This window comes from Phyllopteryx taeniolatus, chromosome 14 (assembly GCF_024500385.1).
Source record: "Phyllopteryx taeniolatus isolate TA_2022b chromosome 14, UOR_Ptae_1.2, whole genome shotgun sequence".
In the NCBI taxonomy this organism is placed as follows: domain Eukaryota; kingdom Metazoa; phylum Chordata; class Actinopteri; order Syngnathiformes; family Syngnathidae; genus Phyllopteryx; species Phyllopteryx taeniolatus.
The window spans coordinates 5,669,928-5,690,907 of NC_084515.1; the positions used below are offsets into that span (position 1 = coordinate 5,669,928).

The 20,980-nt window shown below is 40.1% G+C and overlaps 1 protein-coding gene and 1 long non-coding RNA gene across 2 annotated transcripts; both read right to left on the bottom strand.

Moving 5' to 3' along the window:
* Nucleotides 1-2,294: 2,294 nt before the first annotated feature.
* On the bottom strand, nucleotides 2,295-8,828 carry LOC133489171 (uncharacterized). The gene is made up of 3 exons (XR_009791839.1): nucleotides 8,139-8,828; nucleotides 6,077-6,241; nucleotides 2,295-5,730 (listed from the first exon to the last, which is right to left on the bottom strand). It is a non-coding gene; the product is annotated as an uncharacterized LOC133489171 (long non-coding RNA).
* Nucleotides 8,829-10,578: 1,750 nt separating this feature from the next.
* LOC133489170 (growth/differentiation factor 8) lies at nucleotides 10,579-14,721 on the bottom strand. Its single transcript, XM_061798003.1, has 2 exons — nucleotides 14,310-14,721; nucleotides 10,579-13,386 (listed from the first exon to the last, which is right to left on the bottom strand). Exons 1-2 carry the CDS (start codon nucleotides 14,704-14,706, stop codon nucleotides 12,617-12,619), a joined length of 1,167 nt encoding a protein of 388 aa, XP_061653987.1. The 5' UTR covers nucleotides 14,707-14,721; the 3' UTR covers nucleotides 10,579-12,616.
* Nucleotides 14,722-20,980: the final 6,259 nt, after the last annotated feature.

The following is a 20,980-nucleotide window of genomic DNA, read 5'->3' on the forward strand; positions in this document are numbered from 1 at the left end:
TTTTTTCACTTCACTTGAGCGGCGGTATATCTGAAGCTCACTTGTAACTCAAACTGGCTCACAACACAAAGCAATATATCGACCAAGCCACGTCTCGTAACTCAAAAAAATTGTAAATTTGGGCACTCATTTCTTCCTTTTTTTGGTTTGGATTTTCATCGCTAACGTCTTTTCAAGTCACCTCTCAGTGTATACTTGCCATACTTGTCTCTTAGCTGCGGTAGTAGGATTTGATTTTGAAGTAACCATGGCAACATTGAAAAGATGTGATTCAAGGGCAAAGCGTAGCAATGAAAATCGTTCACAAGATTACTTTGAAAAGTTTAACCTTTTTTTTTTTTTTTTTTGTAATTGACATGGAGAAACGTTGCTGTTCCTGGTGGTCTGACATTTTATTTTATTTCATTTTTTGTTCTTCCCTCTACTGCTGCATAAATATTTGTGGCCTTGCAAGACACAAAGCAAGTGACTCTCATTCCAGGTTACCACTGCATTATCTGTTCATGTGTTTGCGGCAAACAATCAAATGTTGTGTGTAGTGTCTGTCCACACACGAAAATGGCATTTGGACTATTATCATCTTTATTAGCCAAGTATGTTAAAATACACAAGGAATTTGTGAATGTCATGTGACGAGAAGTATTACTGTTTTAATATAGGAAGAATTCCATCATCAATGAGTTAACAGTAACACCAAAGAACATTCATAAAGCAGCCATTCCGTCCATATTCTGGAGTGCTTTTCCTCAGCCTATCTTATCTTATTTTTAAGCTAAACGCAGGCTACACCCAGGCCTGCTCGTCAGCCAATTGCAGCGGCATAAACAAACAACTTCATACAACAACATACTTCACATTCACAGTTCACAAAGAAAACATCATGGAAATTTACTGCATCTGACTGAAGGACCTTCCTAAACTGTTTTTTCGAGTTTGGGCTTCAGAGGGAATGTGGAGGCTTGCAAAGAGCATGAGGACAGCTGGCCATCTCCCCCTCGCTCTCATCTCCATCTTCTTTCTCTTTTTGTTTATATCATGTAAATAGATCTTTGTATTAAAAAAAAAAAAAAAAAGCACAAAGACAAGATTGCTTCCTTAATTATTCTGTCAGAAAAAGACTTGGCAAAACATCATGCAGGCCAGAGAATTAGAACAGTGATTCCAAAAGTCTGGTCGGTGGGCTCCCTCGAGTGGTATGCAAAAGAATCACTAAATTAAATGTTGAATCTTTGTATAATGTTACACTGGCTTAAGTTTTTTTTTATTTTTTTAAATTCAGTACTATTTTGTTAAGTACAGTTGAATTAGATTTAACCTTTAAGTACAACACATTTGCATTTAACCTTTTAGAACTCTTTGTTTTCAAGCATTTATAGAGGTACACCGTAATTTAATTTTTTTTTTTACTTTTATGTACAATACATTTTATTTTAGTAATTAACTCCATTTCTTTTTTTTGTCTTATATGTAAGCGCAGTGTTAATGGTACAGCGGCTTACATCTATAATAATAATCCTTGGCCTACTAAACAATACTGTATTTTAGTGTTCCTTATTATGGTAATATTTGGACAGCTAAGTACTTTTTGAAGAGGTTCTTGGTTTAAAAAAAATGAATAAATTGAAAACCACTGGAATAGAACACAGAAATTCCATGCTGGAGGCCCTGAGCCAAGATTTGAACCTACCCCCCCCCCCCCCCCCCTTTGAATGTGGGGTTGATGTTTTAACCACTAGAACAACACGCAGGTGCGTATATTTATTTACATTTTTACATATGTTCATAACATCAGATGTATGAACCAATGCTAGACTGTTTGGAGAGACTGTCAATAGGGGGAGATAAACGTCCTACTCATATCTGTCTCAAAGCATGCTGTGGATTAGTGAAGCAAATACAAGGTTGCAGATTTGCCTTTTACCCAGTCAAGCAATCGTCCCCTTCAAGTACTCACTTCATTTTTTTCTGAAAAAAACTCACATTATATTCATTCAATAATTTCCTCTCGAGAGATTATACTGCATATAATAATAACATCAAGTGAGTCATATTTAAAATACACCAAACATGACGATGCACTTGTAGAAGGGGTGTAAGTAAAGAGCTGTTGCATTATATTGAATTATGTGGTTAATAGCTCTTACAGGAAATCTGATTATAGCTTCTTCTTCTCCATCCCCCACTTCTATGATATCAGAAAAGAGGAACCACTCTGTTGCAAGTGTGGGTTTTAAGACAAACTGCACAACTTTGCTCACAACTCTCGACTTTGGCGTCTCAAGCGGTAAGGTGGCTGTTTATTTTGAATCTCTAGGCCAAGAAAAAAAGTCTTGCACTTGCTGTACTTGATGTCCTGCCAATACAACAATTACAGAATGTATTCATCTATTTAATTGAGCATTAAAGGCAGTTTCAGCAAGTGAACCTTTTATGTGTGGTAACGTGAATACCGATGAAAAGAAGTGACTTTCAGAAGAACAAAAATCGAGTTAAAATTAGGCCCTATAAGATTATTCATCCATCCATTTTCTGAGCCGTTTCTCCTTACGAGGGTCGCGGGCGTGCTGGAGCCCATCCCAGCTATCATCGGGCAGGAGGCAGGGTACACCCTGAACTGGTTGCCAGCCAATCGCAGGGTACATAGAAACAAACAACCATTTGTAATCACATTCACACCTACGGGTAATTTAGAGTTGTCAATTAATTTACCATGCACGTTTTTTGTGATGTGGGAGGAAACCGGAGTGCCCGGAGAAAACCCACGCAGGCACGGGGAGAACATCTAAACTCCACACAGGCGGGGCCGGGGATCGAACCCCCGGTCCTCAGAACTGGGAGGTAGACGCTCTAACCAGTCACCACTGTGCCGCCCTATAAGATTATTATCATCTAAATTGGTTGTCATTTTCTTAATGTATTTAAGACGAATGTCAAATTTGGCAAACGACAGCTACAGTGTCAATCAAAACTGAGCATTATACTCTTTGTAAAGGCAGAATGTTTGATAAAAACAGGCTTTAATGATCTCTCTTCTGGTCTTAGAGCAACATGATAGGAGAAGAAAAGGTAGTGAGAACTTAACAAGTACAATTTAAATGTAAAAAATACAGATCTTGTTTATAATTTTCTTTTGATTACACAGTGGGTGTCAAAGTTTTTCATTACGGGCCATATTGGACAGCCAGTTAAAATGGAGAAACCATATACATGAAATGTAGATTGTCCAGTGGTGTAACAGTACGCCAAAAATCACAGTTCGGTATGTACCTTGGTTTTAAGGTCATGGTTCGGTTCGGTGTACACTAAGGGAACAGAATAGAGAACAAAGTGCTTATCTTTTATGTAAACAGGAATTCATGTAACGACTTTTTAAAATGAAACTTCAACAGCTTCAATCTTTCCTTTTAAGGAAACTGTAACATGATGTATACAAGTGCAACAGCAATCCTTTGAACAGTGTGAATTATCATGCTATAAAAACTCCCAATACCAGTGCATATCTGCGTTTTGGCATTCGCGAATTTGTCTTTTCATGAAATGTTTTGGGGTACCTATCTTCTGTTATTAGTTCTTTTTGTGCTCATGGGAAAGCAGTGAAAGTGTTCGCCATCTTGTGGCTTCTATAGACAGTTATTAACCTTTTTACAGAGTAGCGCCAATTACTAGCAGATTTTTACTATTTGCAGCAGGGCTCAGTCCATAGTCCCTGCTAATAGCTGTGGTTCACTGTTAAAATCATTTGTTATTTATTTGGCTCCATCTGAAGATTATTATGATAATTATTATTAAAACTGCATTTATGGCTATGAATTCAGAGCTGCCAACCTATAGAAATTCACTCCAGAACAATTTGTCTCAATCTCCATATTTTTTAGAATTATGTCAAGAACACTACTGCAGGATAGAAAATAATTCTGCCGATGTTTCTTGAGTGTTGCCAAAGGGACCGGAGGTGGGCGTGAATGGTGATGTTTTCAGTAAAGATTTTGGAAAATACTTCTTGCCATCTAGTGAATCCACAAATACAAAATACGACTTTGGGTAGGGCATGTTTTTTTAATTTAAAAAATATATATATTATTATTATTTACGCCCGTTGCCTTGTTCCTCAGTCAGGTCGCTATATTCCGTTTCACATCACAATTGACGGAGTCATGTTTTGGGAGACGTCAGCTTTCCCGATATGAAAAGTTTCTGTCATAAATATTGAACACGTTTAATATAAAAAAATAAATAAAATTGTCGGCCCTGACCAGTTTCGGACCCTATAATCGTGAGAAATTCACTCTGAACACACCTCAAACGACAGGATAATCTTATGGGAAAATCATATAAGACATAAGATAGTCTGGTGTTTGTCATCTTTAGTCGTGCAGAGGCAAAATTGGGACAAAAACAGCCTGATTACTTTTATGTGCTTACCAGGCCTGAGCTGCATTTACGTACAGTATTAGACATATCACAATTGGGCTCCATTGTTTTACAGTAAGGTCACTGATTGTGTAGTGCACAGGTGTTAAACTGGTGGCCCGGGGGCCAGATCCGGCCCACCACGTAATTTTATGTGGCCTGCGAGAGTGTGCATCGACTTTGTGTTTCTTGCTAAAATACCAAATTCCAAATTGTCTCCACTTATAAAAATATTGAGATATATTACAAGCGTTTTTTGTTACCGCTTTTTGCCCGAAGTCAGCTGGGATAGGCTCCAGCGCCCCGTGACCCTAAACAGGATAAGCGGTGTTGAAAATGGATGGATGTATGTTTTACAGTACCCGAGTGCTCTCAGTGTTTTTCCATTCACCTTTCCACTGTTCCACTCTTCCTAGCCTCTCCTGCATACTTTCTTTTTGCCAAATTATTTCACTCTCATGCAAAACTCTCCAGCACTCCTCTTTGGATTGATCTCTCGTTGTTGACTCTGCCTGCCTCTGACCTTCCTGCCTCATCGTTTTCCTGGTTATCATCTCAGCCTTCTGTGCCTGACTATAGGTTCTGCCTTGGCCCTTCCTGCTTTCTGTTTGCCTGTCCACGTGGCTGTTTGGTGTTGTGCTGCGATGACAACGGAGTGCGAGTTTCCCTATTGTGCTGCCAGTGGATTGCGGAACATTAGATGTCCAGGCTCTCGTACCCTTCCCAAGTCTGCAGAGACGCTTGGGCTTACTGTGGTTTGGTGTACTCTGTTTGGGTTCTGCTCATACCCGTGTGTGGTTATATACCAATTACCTTACCTAATATGTTCAGTGTGGGAATCCTAATGCCAGCCACATGCTGAGCGACCGAACGACACTGAACTGTCATGCACAGTGTGAGGTTTTTAGCAACTAGTTGTCATGAGTGGCTGACTGTCAGCCACTAGTTTGGCCGTGATTCTAAATTTTGAATCACAGCGTGATGTCACAGATGCAACAGTCAATCAAAAATGCCATGGCGACTTTCACAATAAAAATTGTGTTTCTGGGTGCGAAGATGGCTGCTGCCAAGCTGTTGTTTTTTTTACAATACTACGTACTTGACTATAGTTATAATTTTGTATGTACCTGTGGAGAGTATCTGTCGACGAAATGCACAACTGCCGTCAGTGAATGGGGTGAGCATTGCCAACAGCCTCTTAAATATCCACTCTTGCTTTTATTTCTCACCCGTTTGCTCTCTTTGTTTAATATTATACTGCGACAGCGGCCAGGGCAATCCGCTTCATCCTTGACAATCGCACCATGTTTTTGTGGTTCACTACAACAACAAAAAAAACACAGTACAGTAATGTGGCACCTCAAAAGGTTGTTTCCTGGAAAGAACATCAGGAATTGCGTTTTTTTCATTGCAGTGGGTTGGTATATGTGCGAGGGTCAATTGCCTGTTGTGTGGGTGTGAGTCGCCAACTGTATTTTTGTTTTTCCCAGCAATTGTCCAGTTCAGTCATGTTCACTCGGTGTGCGGCGGGCCTAATACTTGCGCCACTATATTACATACTTGCCCCTGTATTTGAGTATTGTTTTTATGGTGGAGGACTAGTTTGGAACAAAAGTCTGAAAATTGTGCCAAACTTTCAGGGGGCCAAAGGTAAATGGTGACTTACTTTTTTTTGTTTTTCTTCTTTGCAGGTCATGCAGGTGAATAACACTTGTGTCCCTGGAAACGGCACCACATGTGCCGGCCCTAATTCCCCCGTAGGTCTCGCCGTGGGCCTAACACTCTTCTTTCTGATGCTGGTTGCCATTGCTGTTACCATCATGGTCAAATTCTGTAAGAAGAAATGGAGTCTGCCACTATTGGGTCAAAGAAAAAGCCAAAAGAAGGATTGCGCAGCAACGCCCCAGTGGGACCATCAGTACGCCGGCATGGTCAGAACAAAGTCAATCGAGAATACCCCCATCTATGAAAACTTGACCAGCCAGAAAAGCTGCGCCAGCCCTCAGAGCAGGTGTCCTATTCTCTTTTTACACAATTATGTACACTCAGAAAGTGTGACATGTGAAAGTGAAGTACAGCCCCGGAACGGAACAGAAACAGATGAAGAAACATTTTGTGTGATGCGATTTCCCTATTTGCCTTGTGTTCGAGAGAAAAAGCCCCGTTTGGACTGAATATGGCCTTAGTCATCTTTTAGTCAAACAAAGCAGCTGATGACTGAAGGTTTAAGAACACAACTAGGGAAAGGAAAACCATTAAAGTACTCACACTCTGTACTTAAGTAGAAGTACAGATACTTGTGTGAAAAAGACTAGTAAATAGGAATATTGATACAACTCCTTTACTTGCAGTAAACAACAAAAAAAGAAATAGACTGAAATGTACTTAAATACTTCAAGACCATGTAAAGTGAATTCAGAGATTTAGTTTCTAAATACATTATACATGTTTGAACTGCTGAAAACATATGCAAGGACTGAGAACTATGTAGTACACAATTGTGGCTACATAGCATTTTGGGGTATTGTGTGGCTAAAGTGGCACCACGTGATGCACATGGGAAAGTGCCATATGGCCCGGTGGGATATATTCCAGCCACCGGTGGCTTAAAGCAGATATATTTTTATATCTTAAATATGTAGTTGTGTGTAAGTATAAGAAAGATTCTATTGGAAGTTGTAGTTGGAGTAATTCAAATTTGGCAGAGTTGTTAGCAACACTCTTCTCTATGGTGTGTCGTATTTATTTTCACTTTACAGGGACTTTAAGTGCAGAAATAAAGGAATTTTCTTTACTGTCAATTGTAAGCAACTTTTGGCACTGTATATAAAAACCTTGTGCTTGTACTGAGAAGGGGGGGTGGGGAACTGGACATGCTATCAAAAACATGGTCCCACAGCTTTAAGGTTGTGAAATGATTAACAAAAAAAAAAAAAAAAAAGGTAAATTAGCTAATGTTAACAAGTAGACAAAATAAGGCCATGACTGGAGAACATGGAGGTGGGTGTGCGGACAGATGAATTTTTCCTTCCAGATATTATTTATTGATGAGGAGGGAATTTGTGCCCCCTCCCAGACAGCCAGGGGCCCACCCAAATATTCATGGTCCTGGGACAGTTGTCCCCTTTCCCCCCTACTTCAACGCCCCTGTTCATGTATATTTTATGAAGAACTAGTGTGGGGCACACCTTGGCCAGGAACCCCTTATAAAAGAGTTTGAATCTCAAAATGACTCTTCCTGGTTAAATAAAGGTAAAGCATCTCATAATCTGTTATCATCATACTTCCTGGTTGATATTCTTCCATGTGGCTACTGTCCCCTGGGGGCCCTTTAAAAGCCACTAAGATGTCAATCAAGCCAAGATCTCAACAGCAGTTGAGTTTACCGCTGTCTTTTTTACTGTTGTCATTATCCGCGGAGGTGGGAGGTGGGGGCAACAAATCTCACGGGCCTTTCTACAAAGGAGTAGAAAGTAAGACATCTTTTTTTCAATTTTAGGGAGTAAAATAAATAGTTGTCTGAAAAATAAATCCAAGCTTGTCATGAACGGAACAGAGGATAGGACCCAAAAATGCATGACTCCAAAACAAATGGACAGTTTCAAAAAGAGAGGTTTAACATACGGGCAGAGGTCAGTACACAGGCAGGTAATCCAAAAAAGGCAACAGTATCCAAAAACGTGAGGCAAAAAGGCGCGGTCGATAATCGGAACAGGGTCTAGTCTTACTGTGAGTCTGTGACGTGGAAAGAAGGAATGCTGGAGCGCGACGACAAGGTACAATGAACTGGCGACGAGAAAGAATAAGACACGAGGTTAAATGCAAGGGGTAATTAGGGTGAACGAGGCACAGGTGGTGAAGATGCTCTCAGGAGCCGGTGTGTACGAGACAGGGGCAAGACTCAAACCAGAACACACACCCATGACAAAGCTAAGTAGAGATACCTGTAAAATCTACTTAATTAGTACAATAACAAAGTATTTGGGCGGCACGTACTGGTTAGCACATCTGCCTCACAGTTCTGCGGACCAAGGTTCAAATCCGGCCCCGCCTGTGTGGAGTTTATATGTTCTCCCCGTGCCTGCGTGGGTTTTCTCCGGGCACTCCGGTTTCCTCCCACACCCCCAAAACATGCATGGTAAGTTAATTGAAGACTTTAAATTGCCCGTAGGTGTGAATGTGAGTGTGAATGGTTGTTTGATTGTATGTGCCCTGCGATTGGCTGGCAACCAGTTCAGGGTATACCCCACCTCCTGCCCGATGATAGCTGGGATAGGCTCCAGCACGTCCGCGACCCTAGTGAGGAGAAGCGGCTCAGAAAATAGATGGATGGATGGATGCTTGTGACCTAATATTTGCCCAAATGGTTTTGTTGGTACTTTTGAAATTTACATAACTGCTCATTGTTTCTCCACAGGCCACCTTGTGTACCCGCCGAGGATTTGTACTTGCAGTGTGATTCACCCGATGATGCAATATACAGCAACGATCCTGCATGTAACCTTTACATTCTCCCGGACTCCCGAGATGACGACGTCTATATTGTTCCACAATTATAAGACCAGACATGACAATCTTAAAAAAATTTGTTTTAATATATAGACTCTTTCTCTCCATGAACCATATAGCTTGCTGAACAAACCATACGTAAGAATAAGAGCCACTTGATATGCAACTTGCTGATGATGATTGGTGTATTTGGATCAATCCATGCAGATGGGAAAGTACCACACACTGTGGTAATGTTACTGTTGGATCAAGAAAGCACTTTGGAGTTTTTGTTTCAATTTCAATGAAAGATAGCTGGGATAGGCTCCAGCACTCCCGTGACCCTTGTGAGGATAAGCGGCTCAGAAAATGGATGGATGGAGGGTACACATCTTGCCATTTTTTTTTCTCTTTTTTTTTTTTTTTTTTTTCTTTTTTTAGATGAATCACCCTCACTGTGAGAAAAAGTAAGGGCATTATGTTCACACTTCTTAGCTACTACTACAGCCATTAAACATTAGTCTTTGAAAGATTTCCTCTGCCTAATAGTTAATAGTTGCCCAAGTCATAATTTTATGTTTTCGGATAACAAGAAATAACATGAGAAATTCAACAAATTTCGATTTACAGTACCTACAATGGGTGGGCAAAGTACGGCCCACCGAGATTTTATGTGATCAAATATCCTGGATTATATGTTGCATTAACGTAACTTTTTAAAAATGTTTTATGTTTATTAAATAATGTTTTATTTTACTTTTTACCCTGCATATAATTTTGTTATATACAGGCTGGAGGAAAAGCAACTCGACATTAGAAAGTCATTGTAGTAAAGTCCATATTACTGACAAATTTATTTCAGCAAATGATACTGTATATGTTCTTTATTACATAGGAAAATGAAAGAAAATCAGTTGGCATTAACTAGTTTCCTCAAGAGAAATGAACAACCTTTTGAATGATGTCAAGGATGTCGTATATTCACAGGAAAGAAAGACAGACAAGAAATCTCCATTAGTGTTGTCTAAAATGTTTTCATAACTTAAGTAATACTAAACATTCTATAAGCAATTTGTTACTTTTCACCCACCCTGTATATTTTCTAAAAAGTATTGATTTGTATTCCTTTTTAAATATATATCTCATTATTGTTCAATTGATTTATTGTAAATAATACAGTAAAATTAAAAAAAACACATTTTCTAAATGTTATGAAATCATTAGTTGTAATTACATTATAAATAAAATATAAAATAAAATACTGTACTTTACATACGTGCTCAATTTTTTTTATTTAATTTCCAAAAGATCTGTCTAAATATAAATTTAATTAAACAGAAGCTCTAGTAGCCCATAGCCAGTTTGTCATTTTGTTCAAGTGAAAAATTGCAGTCTATTCATTGCCTTTTGTTGTTGTTGATGTAAAACAAAGTCAGTTTTATATGTAATAGTGCTTAACTTTCCGTGCACTTTTCTACTAAGTTCAACCCCTTGAACTTTTCACTTTATTTTCTAACATCTAATCGTCTACGTCCCGCGCCAAGGTCAAGGCTACAGTCAAAGCCGTGTCAGGGTCATTCATAGGAGATACTATATAAATGATCAAGCTGATTTCCCGTGCCAACACACCCTGACCTTCATAAAGTACTGAATTCATTTGATAATGGCATAGGCAACAAGTCATTTATTTCCCGCATGTTTATTATGAAATGTCCTTGTTGATACTGTAAATTCAAGTGCAACAGGTCAGTATTGATAAATAAAAATTACATTGAAATACAAATTTAAAATAAGTTTGTTATATTACAATACCTCCCAACATAAATGACAATAAAATATGAAAAAGTATTTTATAGCAGTGACTCCCAACCACTGTGCCATGCAATGGAAATTATTTATTCATTAAAAATAATTCATTTATTAATAATCCCTGTATCTATTTCACTGATGTATAGTGACAGGCAGAACAATTAAATGCTCTTTCACAAGATAGCAGAAGGTACAATTAACCTGTGAATCCACCTGCTGCCATTCATACAACAGAACAATAGCTTTGTGTTCAATAAACAGGCCCCAATTGCACACTACAGCGCTGCCTTGAGATATGAGTGGCCCAAAAAACAGACAATACTCACATAAATATTGTCTGTGAAAAACAACAAATATGACTGCAGCTTACTGAGTTTGGTTGTGAACATCTCCATTTATTTTCATGTCTGCATTATACTGCACCCAATGGCCAAGCTGCACATACCAACGGAGCAGCACAATGTCCATTGAATTGTAACAAAAAATGTGGCAAAACTTAAATTTCGTTATCTTTTACTGAATTACATCATTAATGTATCTTTTATAAAGTACAATATTATAGAGTGCTATTTTCCTTTTTAAAAAACACACACTACAAAGATTTTTGGGGTAGCTGGATCGGATTAATGGCATTTCCATTTTTTTCAATGGGGAAAGATCATTTGGTGTTACGAGCATGGTGACGGAATACATTTAACTCGTATCTCAAGGTACCACTGTCTTTATTCATCACTATATCTGATGAGTATGATTCATTTAATTTACATTGTTTAGTCGGCTGCACGGTGGCCGACTGGTTAGAGCGTCAGCCTCACAATTCTGAGGAGCGGGGTTCAATCCCCGGCCCCGCCTGTGTGGAGTTTGCATGTTCTCCCCGTGCCTGCGTGGGTTTTCTCCGGGCACTCTGGTTTCCTCCCACATCCCAAAAACATCCATTAATTGGAGACTCTAAATTGCCTGTCGGTGTGACTGTGAGTGTGAATGGTTGTTTGTTTGTATGTGCCCTGCGATTGGCTGGCAACCAGTTCAGGGTGTACCCCGCCTCCTGCCCGATGACAGCTGGGATAGGCTCCAGCACGCCCGCGACCCTAGTGAGGAGAAGCGGCTCAGAAAATGGATGGATGGATGTTTTGGCCATGTTATTAGAAAAATGTTTTATTAATTCTGAACTGGGCGGCACGGTGGCCGACTGGTTAGAGCGTCAGCCTCACAGTTCTGAGGACCCGGGTTCAATCCCCGGCCCCGCCTGTGTGGAGTTTGCATGTTCTCCCCGTGCCTGCGTGGGTTTTCTCCGGGCACTCCGGTTTCCTCCCACATCCCAAAAACATGCATTAATTGGAGACTCTAAATTGCCCGTAGGCATGACTGTGAGTGTGAATGGTTGTTTATTTATATGTGCCCTGCGATTGGCTGGCAACCAGTTCAGGGTGTACCCCGCCTCCTGCCCGATGACAGCTGGGATAGGCTCCAGCACGCCCGCGACCCTAGTGAGGACAAGCGGCTCAGAAAATGGATGGATGGATGGATAATTCTGAACTGCTCTAGGTGATGTGTGTGGCACAGTAGCGTGCTGTTATTCTGAATAGTATTAATGGTTTCTACAATTGCGACATGATGGTGGTAGTTTTCGGAGGTGGCTTATGTCAGGTAAGTCCTTACTGAAGGCCCAGGTACCAAAATGCACAGCTCACCACGGGATTTCTTTAGTGTAAAATATGTGCCTTGGCTCAATAAAGTTTAGGAAACACTGCTTGATACAATTACGTAACAACGGCAATAGTCCACTTGAGACATTAATATGGTTTAGGACAATAAATAGAACTTTCAATAAATAAAACATTCAAAGAAACCATAAAAATCCAGCCAGCAAAAACAAAAGTAGCTCCAATAGTCATTAACTTTGTCTGCCTTAGGCACAGTGACATTTAGTGACAATCAGGTCATCAAAAGGTGTCAGTTTCAACTTTCCCCTGCTGTCGTAGTACATGAGGACCATGGGCTCGTAGGATGCCGGCACACAGCAAGGCCGAGGCGAGCCGCCCTTCAGGATCTGGTGCAGGCGAGACTTGACCTGCGTGTGCATGGTGGCTGGCTTGTAGTTGTGCGGGCACGTGCCGTCGCACAAGTGCATGGTGTACTCAGTGGGGGCCACGATCCAGTCGGTCCAGCCAATGTCTTTGAACGACACGTTGATGGATTTGCGGCAGCACCAGCCTTGTTCGTTACACTCGTCCTCCGTGTTGGAGCGAGGCAGCCTTCGATTCTTTGCCACTTTGGGCTGAATTAAGTCTAATTCCAAAGATATAGTTGGGTCGCCTTCACCCATTGCCATCCTTACGTTCACAACCAATGACGTATCATCTGTTCTCATCCACTTTGTCACTTTTGTGCTGATGTCCATCGTCACATTTTGCATGAGTGAGACATCAACGTGAGGGTCCATGTGTGTCCATCCAGTTAAGTTCCCCACCTCCAGGCGTTTGACTTGAACTTTAATCTGCCTTAAATCAGAATGTGTTGGATGTATTAGACTGTGCCTGGAAACCTTGAGCTCAGCTCGGGTTAGAATGGCCTCCATTTGAATACTTGGGTTCTTATGGAAAACAGCTCTGTACCACTGCATGTGCTGACCAGGGAGCAACGGTAGCGGTTCCTCCCCTTGAGGTGCTTTTATTGGCACTACAATAGAAAGAAAGCATAGGAATGTGTGAAGTTTTTAATTTCACTGTATTCCCAAAGCACTTCCAAATATATATGTACAAATAAATCGGATGCAAGGTGTGCCTGTCACATTTTGTAAATGTCAGTAGGAATGTAGAATAGAATAGAAAGTCTTTACTGTCATTGCATGGTGCTGCTGCAATATAAGTTGTGTAAAAAACCACCATTCTAAATAAAATTTAAAAAAAGCCTTTCACACTCACATTCTATATCTGACATTATACTAAATGCAGTATAATACTATACTGACCGTGAATAAATATAAAAGAGGCAGGGTGGAATAGTTTTACATGTAAAAAAAAATATATTTTAAATAATAAAAAATAACGGCATGGTGGGCGACTGGTTAGAGTGTCTGCCTCACAGTTCTGAGGACCGGGCTGGAGCCTTTGTGGAGTTTGCATGTTCTCCCCGTGCCTGCGTGGGTTTTCTCCGGGCACTCCAGTTTCCACCCGCATCCCAAAAACATGCATGGTAGGTTAATTGAAGTCTCTAAATTGCCCCTAGGTGTGAATGTGAGTGCGAATGGTTGTTTGTTTGTATGTGCCCTGCGATTGACTGGCAACAAGTTCAGGGTGTACCCCGCCTCCTGCCTGATGATAGCTGGGATAGGCTCCAGCACACCCTTGTGAGATATGCGGCTCAGAAAATGAATGGATGGGTGGATGGATAAAAAATAACAAAAGAACCAGGATATGTAATAAATAACAGCAGGCACAGTGGAACATTGCACAGGGGAGCAGATATGTTTGCTTTCTTGGGCTTTTTACGGGTAAACTCACATGATAAGATTTCATGAATGAACTTTCCTTTCTACTCCCACTCACACGTTCCTTTCACTCAGGTGTGTTAGTCACAAGCTCCTACTACACGGCGCTCACCTGTAGCTGGGAAAAGCACCTTCGACGTGGTTCCTCCAGTCGACTGGCTGGAATTTCCTCTCATCTCCCTCAGTTTTTCCCAGTACAGCCGATACATCCTACTCAAATCTCGCTCGGAGGCCTTTTGGGTGATCTCGGGTTCTTTGTCCATGCCAAGTGAGTTTAGGATTCCCGCCTTGACCGCCTCCACTAGTTGGACCTTCTCATTGTCCGCATCGAGTGTTCGCTCCCCAGCCTGTTGAGGCCTACACTCCCCTGAGCTGGAGCCAGAGATCAGGAGTAGCAAGGAGGAGAGCAGCGTGCATGATCTGCGCATGGCGGGTTTGGTCTGGGAGTGTTGCTCTTTCCTGGATGAGGTCTGTGTACGCTGATGAGGAAATTCTTGGCATGCTTTCATTTATAGAGCTTCTGTGTTGCCACGCCCCTTGCTCAGTCAGGTGACCTTTGTTGGGCTTAGTCAACGTTACATGGCATTTTCCAGGACAGTAATGTGTTTAACGACCTCCTGGGAAGTATTTAAACAAACTTGTGCTGAATCATTTTTTAACTATTTTGGGACAATTACAAACTAGGGGATGTAGAACCCATTTCCAAAAAGAAAAGAAAAACGAAGCAAGCAAAAGTTGAATTGTTTTTTGTTGTTTGTTTTGTGGACTGGCTTAAACAGGACAATTCACATTGTTTTACCACATTTTGTCACGTACAAGTACATAATACAAGCTCACTTTAATTGCCCCTGTCCCAGCTTTTGGGGAACGTGTTATAGGCATCAAATTCAAAATGAGAGAATATTTCGCAAAAAACAATAACGTTCATCAATTTGAACATTAAATATGTTGTCTTTGTAGTATATCCAATTGAATATAGGTTGAAAAGAATTTACAAATCATTGTATTCTGTTTTTATTTAGGTTTTACACAATGTGCAACTTGGGGTTTGTATTTTTTTCTTTACATGGAAATTAAATAAGATAGTTTGCAAGGATCACTTTTGAGGTGGGGAACAACACAGAACTTAATTAGCTTTACCAGGATTAGTAATTATCATGTGATTGCTTATTGATAACTATAAAAGCAGCATGTTTGCTCGTCTGAATGTCTGTCCAGCACAGTCACAGCCAGATGTGTCAAATAAGATAACAGCTACTGTGTGCATGGAAACAATACAATAAAATGAAGTACAACCAATAGTACAGTACTGTATTTAATTTGAATTGTTTTTCACAGTGGAGTTGTAACTGTTCATATGTAGTGAACACAGGCTTAAAAGATACATTTCCCATGCGTCAAATGTGTTTTTGAAACAGTTAAAACTGTTATGTTGCCAAAGTGAAAACAAAGACACGATATGTGGCTTCATTTATTTGCATCTGCAGCAACTGATTTTCACTCTCTCTCACAAATCTCTTCATATCCACCATTTAGGTTCGATCGCTTCCAGACTTAAAATATGTTCCTCATGTTGTTCTCTTCTTTAAAATCTTATCATGGGACAATGTAATCTGTGTTCAGTTCAGTGTGCCGTCAAAATAACTCAACACACAGCCATTAATGTCAAAACCGCTGGCAACAAAAGTGAGTACAAATGTCCAGTGTCAATAGTTTCTGCCCCCACCATTATTTTCCAAAGCTGCCTTAACCAAAACTACTAACCAAAGTATTATACATCTACGTGATGCGTAGCTACGTGAGTCCTTGCTGTGAAAAGTGCTGTAGCAATAAGATGTACTCACTTACTTAACTCTCTTGAAACTTTTTTCACCTGTACTAGTCAAATGAAAAAAATAATTAAAATCGTTTTTGAGAGGAGAAATAATAAATAAACAAATGAGATAATGTTGTTGGACAAGTGTGCATAACCTCTGTTAAATGAGATGTGGCTGTGTTCAGAATTAACCAATCACATTTAAACTCATTTTAAATGGGAGTCAGCACACACCTCCCACTACTTAAAGCGCCTCTGATGAACACCAGATAAATATTTGATGCTTTAGTATGCTTTTTCTGACTCTTTTGCTGTCAACAAAACCCTGAAGGTTTTGTTCTAACACTGACTATTGTTTTGAAATGTTCAGAATTCCCCTACATTGTCCAAGGCCCTGATTCCAGCTGAAGAAAAACAAAGCATGATGCCGCCACCACCATGCTTCACTTGAGGTATGGTGTTCTTTTGCTGATGAGTAGTGTTGTGTTTGTGCCAAACCGATCTTTTGGAATTATAGCCAAAAAGTTCAAACTTGGTTTTATTGGACCATAACAAAATCTCCCAAACGCATGTGGGACAATGCGACATGTCAGGGCACTTTGGCAATACACCCTGTAACCCTACCTGTCATGTTAATAGTTTTTATTTGTTCGCATCAAATGAAAACAGCAGCGGTTATCTCAGGGCATGTAAATAAAATGTTTGAACACACCCCTTATATATTGAAAGAGAGCCAACATGTTTGAAGTTCTAAATGCTGTGTGCCACGTTTCAGCATGTCCACAGAGATAGAAAGATGTCTACTGAGTTGCTGTCTAGGTACAGGAAGAAGTTATAGTTTTCTTCATGTGTGTGTGCATGCGTGCGTACATGTGTGTATATGGATTTCTGAGCTGTGAGTCACAGAGGTAATGAAGCAATCATGCACCACATCAGGCAATCCGACCTTGTAAGTTAGAAGTGTGTGAAAGACTTTTGTGAGTCATATAAGTATGCAGTCTTGTAGTTTGTCCTGCAATCGGTATATCTATTATATAAAACATATTATTCTGCAGGATGGGGGGAGAAAAAGACATTTTGATGTCGTCCGCTAGTGCTTATCCTCACTTGTGTCACGGTGAGCTGGAGCCTATCCCAGCTGACTTTGGGCGAGAGCCCAGTTACACTCTGAACTGGGCACCAGCCAACTGCAGGACACATATTGACAAACAACTAATGACACTCACATTCATACCCATTGGCAAGAGCATTTAAGTTTTCAATTTCATATGTATATAATTGACATTAACAATAAATTTTTACTTTTGTATTTAAGTATATTTCAGTCTGTACTTTTTACTTCGACTTAATTACAGGAGTTCAGTTGATCAGTACTTCTATTACCAGTGTTTTTTTTTGTTTTAAACAAGTAGGCTATCTGTACTTCTGCTTACGTACAGACTGTGAGTACCTTCGCCACCTCCTGCATTCCGTCTCAATGCGAGGTCTTGTTTTATCACTGTCAAGTCACTCAACATGAGGTCCTTTGAGAAAAATGTTGTCCTTCCATCCAGGTGTGTCAAACATACGGTCCGTGGGCCACAACCGGCCCATCAGGCGGTCCAATCCAGCCTGTCGGGATACAGAACACACCCACTGCTATTTCTCAATCCAATTGCTTGCTAATGTACTTCACTGGAGGTCACACTGATGACCATTTAAATGGCCACTCACCACTTAAATGACATTCAGAAATTCAATACTACTCAGGATTGAAGCCTTTTGTTGGTTTTCATGCACTACCACAACTTGTATTTTTGTGAATACATTTCCAAAGTTGGTGGCTAACTGCGCCCTCTGTCTGAATAGTGCCCACTTTAGTTTGTATGGTGTGATGAGTCTCAGTGGAAGTTGTCAAGATTCCCAGATGTGAAAATGTATGTACATTTAAAATGATTTTTTGATCTTAACAAGTTGTTTTATAAAACGTATATACAGTAGGCCTACATAGATCCACAGTGATCTTTAAGTTGCACTAGTGTAAATGGGGGCGAAAATGATTCTGAAAACTGTAGAAATTGGAATTGTTTTTGTTAAGAAATTTAAAATAGCTCGTGATTTCTAACAAGGTAATCAATAAATGTGAATATTATGTGTACTATGTGTATATGTGTACTTATTTACATGAAAATAATGGGGTAACATGTTGAATAATTGTTATTTATATCTTATAAGCCACAAATATACTCTACCGGCCCACTTGAGATCAAACTGGGGCGAATATGACCCACGAATTCGAATGAGTTTTACATAAGCGTATTCCATTTATGACTTACCATTACCCCTGCTCTAGTCTTGCACTGTGCATCACTACTATGACCTCTAGTGGCTTGTACTGTGTATATCAAATGTCAGTGTAAACCACTGAACTGGCAATGATTGGCAAAATGACAAACTGTGAAAATAGATAAATGCATCTGCATTTATCAGGATCCGAATCTAAATGTTATGGACTCTTCCTTTGCGCGTGTGCCACTTCTGTGCAAAGTTGGTGACGTCATGAACCCGATACTGGTTTATCTGAGGGCTGCAGGAGTAAACTATCACTGTACCTTTTTTTGTCTTCTTCTTTTGTCTCTCTGTTCTGCATGTGAAAATTTGGTTTATGCCAAGGCTGGTCAAAAAAAAAAAAAAAAAAAAAAATATATATATAATATATTAAAAAGAACAAGTTTTCATTTCTGTGTGTGTGATTGTGTGATTGTGTGATTCCCAACCAGTGTGCTGCGTGCGGTACATTAGTTTACCGTGAGAGACCATTAGGTGTGTATATATTATCAAAGTTCACTAAATTAGTTCGAAAATCATTTATTTACTACAAATAATGTACCTTTGTTCAACCATCTATGCCAGCGACGTATAGTGACAGGCAGAACAATTAAATGCTCTTCCACTAGATGGCATAAGGCACTAATTAATGTGTAGCCAGTTTCAGATTTTCGTCATGTAAAATCTGTTGTTGTTTTTTTTAAGATTGTACCCACATTCATTTTCAACTTGTTAACCAATGTTTTAAATGTGAGTGACAAGGAATAAATTGTCAAGTGTGTACTGTACTTACTGCTCTGATAGTGGGATTTTCCTGTGTGGTGTGCTGTGTTGGTCATCTCGAGCACACCACACAGGAAATAGGAAAATCCCTCTTAACACCCCCTGCACTAAAGGATAATCCTTAAGGAGAATCTTTTTTACTGATCCGATAATCAGGCCTTTTCTGATTGTAATCGTAAGGGGGGAAAATGCTCAAATTCGTCCTGATTATCGGTATACCCCGCTTAACAATCTGAATATAAAACAACACTTTCTGCACTTTCATTATGCTAGATGTAAATAACACAACAACCTTGTAAAAATGGGACTTTACCTTTCAGAATGACAAGATGTGCAATTGTGCAATTGCTGTGATATAGATAGACCCTTTTCAAAAAGTCCAATGCTGTCATACTGTACAGTCAAAAAACACTTTTATTTGGGAGTCGAAAGCAACCACATTGTTTTCTTTTACTGACTCTTTTAAAATTGCATTCTTTATATTCCATTAAACATATATTAAAACTGGCAAATTAAAGAGATAGCGTTAATGTTTCCAAGTCTACCTGTATCCCATGAATAGAGAATTTCTCAATGAAAAACAATGAGGGCTTGTATAGATGGTCATGTGACATCACAGAGTAAAAGACAAGCCATTGTCATATGAAAAAAAAAAAAAAAGAAAGAAAGGGTTGCTTTTGTACTGCTGGGTGACAACAGAAGCAGATCACTTCAAAGCACAGTTGTTGGGCACGGTCATTGTAACACTCATTGGGTACATTGAGGGTGCCGATTGATGCTAAATTGTCAAGTGGGTCCCCCAAATCAGAATCAGAATCAGAATCATCTTTATTTGCCAAGTATGTCAAAAACACACATGGAATTTGTCTCCGGTAGGTGGAACCGCTCTACTACGACAACAGACAATCAATTGACAGAGAATACTTTTGAGACATAAAGACATTGAAAAACAGTCAGTGAGCAATAAAAGGTTGCTCGTAATCTGGTAATGATGGTATAATTTATTTATTTATTTTGACAATTGTGCAAAAGGATGCAGAGTCCTCAAGAAATTAGAGCAGTTTGAATGACTACTAGAGCAATAGTCCGGTGCAATGACCATTGTGCAAAGGGCGCCGAGACTTCAAGAAATGTATGCAGTTTAAAGTGACCAGTAGTGCGATAATCTGGGACAATGTCGATTGTGCAAATGTTGCAGATACTACTCAGTTGATTGTGCAAATGGTGCAGATGCTACTCAGGCACCTGAGTGGCCAGTATTGGTCAACAACAGATATGCAAATACTGCAGCGTGGCAAGACTACTACAGTGAGTGCACAAGTAATGTATAATTGGCCCGACAGAAATGTGACAACAAACTCAAGACAGAAAATTGGCAGCATGTTGCAATGGAATTGTAAGTTAGCTGTTTAAGAAGTTAATGGCAAGAGAGGACAGAGGACTTCATGACCACAGATGTCAAGGTGACAGGCCTGTCGTCATTCAGACCCGAGATTGCAGGTTTCTTGGGGACTGGGATGATGGTGGAGCGTTTGAAACAGGATGCTACTCCGCACAGTTCCAGAGATCTATTGAAGATCAGTGTGAAAGACTGGAGCAAGCTGGTCCGCGCAGACTTTGAGGCAGGATGGGGACACAAGGTCTGGGCCTGCCGCTTTGTCAATCTTTTGTTGTTTGAAGATGCGTCTCACATCCTGTTCGTGGATGGTTAACGCAGAAGTCAGAGGTGTGATTGTGGTTGGTAGTGCGGATGTGTGCATGTGGGGTGTGAAAGTGTCCTTTTCAAATCTGCAGTAGAAGGTGTTCAAGTCGTCGGCTAGTCTACTATTGTTCTCAGCTTGGGGGGATCGTCGCTTGTAATTGGTTAGCGATTGTAA